This window comes from Polyodon spathula, unplaced genomic scaffold (genome assembly GCF_017654505.1).
Source record: "Polyodon spathula isolate WHYD16114869_AA unplaced genomic scaffold, ASM1765450v1 scaffolds_819, whole genome shotgun sequence".
Lineage (NCBI taxonomy): Eukaryota > Metazoa > Chordata > Actinopteri > Acipenseriformes > Polyodontidae > Polyodon > Polyodon spathula.
This window is the reverse complement of record NW_024472306.1, coordinates 62092-71005: the sequence shown is the minus strand read 5'-3', so window position 1 is coordinate 71005 and position 8914 is coordinate 62092. Positions and strand designations below refer to the sequence as shown.

The 8914-nt window shown below is 42.1% G+C and overlaps 1 protein-coding gene across 1 annotated transcript in view; it reads left to right on the top strand.

Moving 5' to 3' along the window:
- Positions 1–770: 770 nt before the first annotated feature.
- The window catches only part of LOC121308994 (low-density lipoprotein receptor-related protein 1), a gene marked incomplete at its 3' end in the record, with an annotated part of 70232 nt that continues 62088 nt past the window's right edge, over positions 771–8914 (top strand). The window contains exons 1-6 of the mRNA XM_041241780.1: positions 771–943; positions 2021–2243; positions 3458–3647; positions 5033–5176; positions 5811–6047; positions 6343–6523. Of these exons, the coding sequence (XP_041097714.1) occupies positions 792–943; positions 2021–2243; positions 3458–3647; positions 5033–5176; positions 5811–6047; positions 6343–6523 (1127 nt within the window). The remainder of the gene's footprint in view (positions 944–2020; positions 2244–3457; positions 3648–5032; positions 5177–5810; positions 6048–6342; positions 6524–8914) is intronic.

The window sequence follows — 8914 nt, the reverse complement described above, 5'->3', positions numbered from 1 at the left end:
TCTAGCTTGGTGCTCTGCGGGGTACGTCTGATTCGCTAAGAATATTCAGCGTCTTTCTTTTAATACTAGGATCAGGTGCAGCTTTTAAACACCTGTTACAATTGTAGGCACTTTCAGAGGGTCCACAGAATCAAATTGAGTCTTCTAATAGCCAAAGGCAGTTTGGGACATGTATAGGAGGCTAGGACTGTGTGAGAACGTTTTTTTGGTGCGGATTGGTATAAAATCAAAGCTATTCTCGTGACCACCATGTAGTGTCACAGATGGATGGATGCGGCCACCCTAACTAGAAACACAAGTGTTTAATTTCATTTCATTTAGGTCTTTTATCAATGGTTATTTTGCGTTAACTTGAAAGGGAGAGTTACACTTCAGAATAAAAGCTATGAAAATCACCCTAATGCATTGGAACAGGTTTTTGGTTGAAGGCTTGTATGCAGTATTTAGGAAGACCTTCAAGACCTTCAAGTTGTTTTCACTTGCACTTAATCTGCTGTGGCTGCGTTGAAATGTTAGAATGAACTCCTTTTCTTTTGAGTTAGGATACCGCGCTTGTCTTAATGGAAATCAGTGCGGTGTGCCTCCATTTCTCTGGAAATGAAAATGCTTTAATATGGCCAGGGAGATACCGAAGATGCAAATGACATCATGCTGTGGCTGCAGGCAGTTTATGAAAGAGGTTCTGCACGCGTGTATGGCAGATTCTTCTTATGACATCCCATTGACTGTGAATTGCTATGGGTTGTGCATCATAGTGACCCGTCCGTTTTCTCTCTTCAGATGTTGAGCAGATGGCCATCGATTGGCTAACGGGAAATTTCTACTTTGTGGATGACGTGGATGACCGAATATTTGTGTGCAACAAGAACGGGGACACGTGCGTCACTTTGCTTGACCTGGAACTATACAATCCCAAGGGGATAGCCCTGGATCCAGCAATGGGGTAAGTGTCTGTACTTTAGAAGCCTTTCTTATTGGGATGTGTAAAAACTGAATTAAATAGCTCCGCTAGGGACTAGGAAGTCCTTTCAAACCAATTCCCATCCATTCTCTCCTCTAGTCACCAATCCTGCAGCAGGCAGTTAGCCAGGAGTGGGTGGGGTAAGAAAGGGTGCGTCCCCAGCCAACACTTCCTGTGCTACAGCTGGAGAGCTGTAAAACCACTGCTCGCTTGTCACATGCTAAACAGATTGCAGCTCCCAAACCACAGGAAGCAGATGCCTTTAGGAGGTTTAAGGGAAAAAAGAATAGCAAAGCAAAACCAGACAGCTGAGTCAGTCCTATCTTAAACAGCTGTTCCAACAAAAGGAGGAACTCCTTTTGGGCTCAGTGGTTTTCGGGGAAGGATTGCTGTTCTTGCCCAATCTTGTCTGTGCATTGCATGGTGTAGATGATGATGGGAGGGGGAGTCTGCGTATTCAAGGGTACACATACTGTGCATGATTGTGTGTATAGAGTTCAGCCGGCACAATTTCATTTTGCCAAACTCACTAAAGTATAGTAAAACCAGAGTTATCCAAACATTGATTTTGACATGCGCCTATCTGAATTGATAATGTGCAAATCTCCTCTCTCTCTCTCTCTCTCTCTCTCTCCATTTGTCATGTGGAGTAAATAGCCTGGATGTGTTTCTACAGTACAGTCTTGTTGCATGTATTTAATTATTAGGTTGCGTTTCCAGAGTTTTTTTCTTGCTCAGTCCTTTTTAATGACGTTCCTTGATGACAGGCAACTAAGAGTAAAAGTCATTTTGCTTAGTATTACCATGGGTGTGTTCATCTAACATGAAATACTGTACTGCTGTTATGGCTGCCGGTAGACTCTTGCAAACTCATTTTGTCATTTCTTTGAGTTACATGATAAATAAAAGATCAACCAGCTTTTTTTTTGAAAATATCTCAGTTCTTAGTGATGGTAAACTTTTGACCGTGTCTGTAGGTCATTTTTTCATGTTGCTCTGATTTAGTCCTGGTGAAGGAACGGTGTTTTCTGACGTGCTTGTTCTGAATTCTCTCTGCAGGAAGGTGTTCTTCACCGACTATGGTCAGATCCCCAAAGTGGAGCGCTGCGACATGGACGGACAGAACCGAACCAAGCTGGTGGACAGCAAGATCGTGTTCCCACACGGCATCACGCTGGACCTGGTCAACCGGCTGGTCTACTGGGCCGACGCCTACCTGGACTACATCGAGGTGGTGGACTATGAGGGCAAGAACCGGCACACCATTATCCAGGGGCTACTGGTGAGTAGAGGACAACCTGGACTTTAATCTTCCAAAAACTTGCACCCTCCCGTTTCAGCTACACGTTACAAATAATGACGGCAAATCCATTGCAAGGTTTTTTTTTTTTTTTAATCTGTGAAATTTATTAGAAAATAATCCTAAAACAGATCACAGATCCCAATATATGTCTTGGTTTAAACTAATGCAACCTAAGATAAGGTAGTCCAGGAGTAGTGGTAAGCGAAGGTATTCAAATGTAATTCCTAATGAAATTCCTCTGGAAATTATCTAAATTAACGGGCGTCGTTTTTTTTAAATGTATTTATTTTAAAATGTCACCGACGTTTAGTGGCTGTAAACCAGCCTGGAGATCTACAGTAGTAATAAAAATCGAAGACAAGTCAAATAAAGACCGCTGAAGCAGCTGGAATAAGGTTCTAATGCAGAGTGGGGCATTTTGCTCTTTATTTGCTTCATGGAATGTAACGTGATCCCAGCGTTTAATGTTAAGCGCAGGGGGCAGGACTAGGGCATGAATCGCTCCCTCTTATTAGGTTTGTCACTCATTAGAAAAGCAAAGCTATTGATTTGTAACTGCGTTCTACTGCTTTTTCTTTCCTAACTGTATTATCAGTACGTTACATACTATTCAGCTGTCAGCTCCTCAGAAGTAATGATGTTTAATTAAGTTCCTGCTCTTAAACTGGAGGCTGAGTTAAGTAGGCACTGGGGGTTTCTCTCATGGTGCAGAATAGAACTGCTTTAAGATCAGACGGTACGCACAAAGGACTGGGAACATCTCACCCACACACGTATTGTTTAATATGTAGGCAGAATTAAATGTTGGCTCATATGTGGGTAATATATGATTTTCTGGTGATCCAATACCATAAATAAGTGGATTATTCTTAATCATCTACTCGGTAGATTCGGCTTCCTTCTTTATACCATTAAGGAGCTTTATAGTGTTTTAGATAATAAATAATCCATACCCTAGATTTAAAAAAATAAATCCTATTGGCAAAGGTTAAGCAGTAGTGGCTTAAAGGGCTGCCTGGGTTGATGTTTGACTGCTTAGCGCTTTTGCTGATCATCAAGCAGGGATGGAAATAAGACTTCCCGTTGCATAGCAGTTTGATCCATTCCTGGTTGTGCCCCCTGGTGCTACACTTAGATACGGTGGCTTGAAATGAGCTTTATCCATACGTGTCTGTGGTTCTGTTCCCCTCCAGATTGAACACCTGTATGGGCTGACTGTCTTTGAGAACTACCTGTACGCCACCAACTCGGACAACGCCAACATGCAGCAGAAGACCAGCGTGATCCGGGTGAACCGATTCAACAGCTCGGATTACCAGGTGGTGACCCGCGTGGACAAGGGGGGTGCCCTGCATGTGTACCACCAGAGACGCCAGCCAGAGGGTGGGTTAACTACGCCTATTGGATTACCATTACCATGCCTCTATTGCAGGGATGGGAATGAGACTCCCTTTGCAGAGCAGTTTGACCCTTTTCTGGTTTTGCTACGAGTTTAATAAGATGCACCTGTGCTTGTTACCTATATACTTGGGCTAATCAAGCTCATAGTAAAACCTGGAATGGGTGAAACTGCTATGCAATAGGAGTCTTATTTCCTTCCCTGCATTGCCTTACCAAGCAATATCATGCCTGTCGCCCCACTCTTTTACTCTGATCTTTTGGTTCATTGTTTGTTCTTTTTTGGCTCTCAACGCTGAAGTGGTGTTTACTGCAGACTGTAATACATGTCACTAGTAGAGAGAGCGCAAGTCTTCCATCTGAATGCACTGACCCCAGTGTGATGGGATTTAGCCCGTGCTCTGAGGATGCAAGCTGGGGTGGGGGTGAGTGCAAGAGGCGAGCGAGCTGGATCTCCTCCTTAGTGCTTCGGGTTGGATCAGCAAGACACAGGCTGGTTCTTTATTTTTAGAAAGTGGTTCCCAAGTGTTAAGTGCAGTCAAGTGTACTGGAGAATGTGCAATAGTGCAGCTGGCGGGCGCAGACTTACTCCCTGACCAGGGATGTCTCTCATTTTTATTTTTTTTTTGCTTTCCCAGCAACAGGAACTGAGAATAAAAATGATCTAATCTGGTCAGGCCAAGCTGATTTGTTTAATTTTCCCAAGATAAACTAAAATTGCAGTTTTAAGTTCTCTGCAGATTTAAAGTGTGCAGCCTAAGGGATTAATACCTTCACGCTTGAAACTTTAAACCTCTTGCCTTGCAAGATTCGACAATTCGTCTTTGATGCATTCAACTCTTCATATTTCAAACACCGATCTCCCATTTCTCCGTGAAAATAAATAGCTGTAATATTGAAATGTCTTTTGGCTGTTCTGTACTGTATAAGGGCTAACGATAAAGGAAAATTGCAGTGTACTGTAGACACACACGCTCACATGCAATGTATGTGTGTAGTTTTGTTTCCTTTAAGGATAGTCTTTATCAATAGCAAGGGCTCGCCCTTCATATTGTATTTGTTTTTTTTTAATAGACAATTTTACAATTAAGCTGTTTTTTTTTTTAATACAATGTTAGTTTTAGACTCTTAATTGTTCAAATTTCTTCTAATTTTCACAATTAAAATCACATTTTTGCACCTCTTTAATTATTGTTTTATCAAATCCTGAATTAGACTGTTTTTAATTTAAGGGTTTAACTGTTTTTTTTTTTTTGTGTGCGAAGCTCTTTTGAGTCCTTGTGCTGAAAGGCACTACAGAAGTGTGAATTGCTGTTGGCTTTTGTGTGTTGCATCTCCACCTATGAGCTGCCCTCTCTCATCCTGTGCAGTGAGAAGCCACGCTTGTGAACCGGACCAGTTTAGCAAGGCGGGCGGCTGCTCTGATATCTGTCTGCTGGGGAACAGCCACAAGACCCGGACCTGCCGCTGCAGATCAGGGTTCAGCCTGGGCAGCGACGGCAAGTCCTGCAAGAGTGAGTACCACAGAGCAAGGGGAGAGCAAGCATCTTCATTGAAACATTCACTTGCACTGTTTTTGCATGACGACCTCATATGGGGGTGGATAAAACTCTTCTAGTCTTTATATGGGGACATACAGAAGACACAAATGCATGATGACCTCATGTGAGGATGCCGACTCTCCCATATAAAGCAATGGGAAAAAATTGCAAATATTTTCAATGAAAAATATATTTATGATGTGTCCAAAACTACAGCTATGGCCAAAAGTTTTTGCATCACTTATAATTTTAGGGATTGACACAATAAAAAAAAAAATAAAAAAGACATAAAATTTACTTATCATAAACAAAGAAACTACAAAATGATATTGTAAGCCATAATGGCAGTACAGTATTTCATGTTAGATTTAAAAATGTCACATTTTTCAATTTCTGTATGTGGAAAACTACAAAGCGGTGTGTAGTTCAATACGTTAGCGTAACATTATACAGCAGATTTCATTCGACTTCATGAAGCAAAATTCGTTCATTCTGTCGGGTGATCCAAAAACTATTGGGCAGAGCTGTACTTTTCCCCCCCCGGCTCTTCTGAGTATTTCATGCATGAAAGGGTTAATGGATTGATTCCCGCTTCCCCTCCACTCAGAACCCGAGCACGAGCTGTTCCTGGTCTATGGCAAGGGCCGCCCAGGTATTATCCGGGGCATGGATATGAATGCCAAGGTCCCCGACGAGTACATGATCCCCATTGAGAACCTAGTGAACCCCCGCGCCCTGGACTTCCACGCGGAGACCGGCTTCATCTTCTTCGCCGACGCCACCAGCTACCTGATCGGCCGGCAGAAGATCGACGGCACGGAGAGAGAGACCATTCTCAAGGACGGTACGTCACGGGCAGCCAGTACCAACCGCGGACTGGTCCCATTTCCCACTGCTGGCAAACTGCCCGCTTTTGTAGATTTCCTGTGGAGATGGCAAGTTGCCAATGGAAAACATAGGTAGACATATTTTTAAATTCCAAGTACTTTTGATAAATCTTCCATACACAGATATCTGGTTATAGATGAGGCTGTGTGGTGTTGTTGTTAATATGAATCTGTAGGTGAAGAAAGCCAAGTGACACTAGTTCTGGACAGTTGGGTTAGTGTTCTAGCCCCACCTTGCTGTGTTTTCCCTAGGGATCCACACTGTGGAAGGGCTGGCTGTGGACTGGATGGCTAACAACCTCTACTGGACAGACGATGGCCCCAAGAAGACCATCAGCGTGGCTCGACTGGAGAAAGCCTCCCAGACCAGAAAGACCCTGATTGAGGGCAAAATGACCCACCCAAGGGCTATTGTTGTGGATCCCCTCCATGGGTAAGGGGTGTCTTAAACGTACTTTCCTCTGGGCGAAGACAGAGATGAAATCAGCAACCTCAGCATGCTGTATTCTTTCAAAACCACAACCAATTTCCTAATGGACCCTTATAGAATTTTACAGTTTTTTTTTTTTTTTTTTTTTTTTTGCACTATTTTGCAGATTTGCCATGCTTTCCCCATGGTTATGCTATGCATTTACTATAGTTTGCACTGGTTTGTCAAGTTTATTAATACGCTTCACCATACCTCGTTATGCATTACAATGCTTACCTGTGCTTTACCATGCTGTCACTGTGCTTTATATACACTTTGCTATGTTTTTACTATGGTAACCTTTTATAATGGATATATCGACATGTATTGACTACATCAATCAATGCATTGAGAAAACTTTAGTATTCAGAAACAAGAAGCAAATGGGTAGAGCCTTCTCAAAAACCTTTCAAATACAACTGAAAAGATTCATATTATTACACATAGTAAAATATACATTGAAAAAACTAATCAAAGAGCAAAACAGATCTAGAATTCCAATCTAGTACGCGAGACTTCAAACAGGGCCGCAGGGCCTCAATAACCTGATCAAAGAACATTTAAATTGAGAATTGCAAAATAAAAGCCGATAAACCAATGGCTAGATTCAATTTTTGCAACTCTGTATTATAAAAGGCCTTTTAATGGAATTTTCATTGAAAAGCCAGCCCTTGTAAAACTGAGCTTTGCTGGTGTCTGTTTAGCATGCATGGGATCTCCTGCCAGCCTTTATCTCCCAACACAACCCCTGTCTTGCGATGCTGCATTGTTTCAGAGGCAGAGCCCTTTTTCCTCCATTCTTGCTGACTTCATTACCTCTCTTCTTTTTTACACAGCCTGTGATTAATGGGCGCCTTCTGATATTTAAATGTATCCTCATTTATCTCTCACAAATGTCAGCGACGGGAGTAAATTGGAAAATTGGCCTAGGTGAAACGAAGCGAAACGGTTGGCCACCTGCCCTGTCACTCCGATTACCACCCCCGCAGTCTCGACCTGTTTGTCCGTCAGCGGAAGTCATTCGGTTCCTCTTTGGCTATGCTGCTGTTCATTTCTCTGCTGATTTCGATTATTTATTTATCTACGCTCCCTTTTCAAAATTTGAAACGCGTCGTTATTTTTTTGTTAGCTTGGTTGCATTGCCCATAGCAGATTTCTCTAGAAAATGACAAACCAATCTTTGTGTAAAACTCAGAAACGCTGTGGTGGCTTGCTGGCTTGGTTGTTGAAGCACGGGGACAGCATGTGGGTGATGTGGGCTCCAGTCCCTGCAGTCGAGCCTGTCTTCTTGAAATACCAGTCCACTCAATCTGAAAGTGCAAGGAAAGTAACCCGCTAGTGTAGATGTTGATGCTGCAGTCCCTTTTTGTTTGCAATTGTGCAATTAGAGAGATTTTGTGCCGCTGCTGTTGCATGTCTATTTAAACTGCCCATGACCTGTAGCTAGATAGTAGACGTGTGGACATTGTGAATGACACGGTTATGCAACTCGTTACACAAGTACACTTTTAAATAATTTTATATTTGAATATAGTTTAAATAGTCAGTAGCAAACTTATTGCTAAATTCACTGATCATATTGTACGCTGCCAGTGAAGTGTTTCACATTATTAGTTTGATTCATAGTTACATTGTCTTCTGAAATATTTCTCTTTTGAGTCCTATTTCATAGAAAGGATAGCAACGAGCAACTTACACCAGAAACTGAAATACATCATCTTTAAAATCAAATTATTTAAGATTGTTCAGGTAATTGCATGAAGATTTGAAACTTGCTAAGGTTTCCAGCTCCTTGATTAGCACTAATCTTGGACTGTCCGCGTTACCTTAGGTAAGGTAGTTTTAAGATTTGAACTCCAGTCTGCTGTTCACACTGGATGGTATATCAGTTGTAGAAATCTTAAAACGGGTTTAGCAATACAGATAATTTAAACACGTGTTTTGATTTTTAAATCAAACACTTTTGAACCTTAACGCTTAGCGGTCCATTTATTGAGGACACTCAGTACTGCAACTCCAGCCAAGACCCACCCCTTGTTTGCTGTATTTTTCACATACCTCTTCATAGTCGTGCACACTGATAAATCCTCTCCTGATCACTCGTTTTATCACCAAACTCCTCAATAATGTGATCCGAGTCATTGTTTTATTACTGTAACATCTCAAAAAGCTCTGCAGATGTCTGTGATATTCTTTGAGCGCTGGATGCGGAAGCAGCTATCTCCTTTGTTTGTGTCCGTGTTATCTCTGTGGTGCAGGGGCTGTGTGTATTGCTCAGACACACCCCTTTTTTCTGGCTCCTATCAGTCTCACTCAGCCATTGACCTCAGCCTAGAGACCTGTGCTTGACGTCTT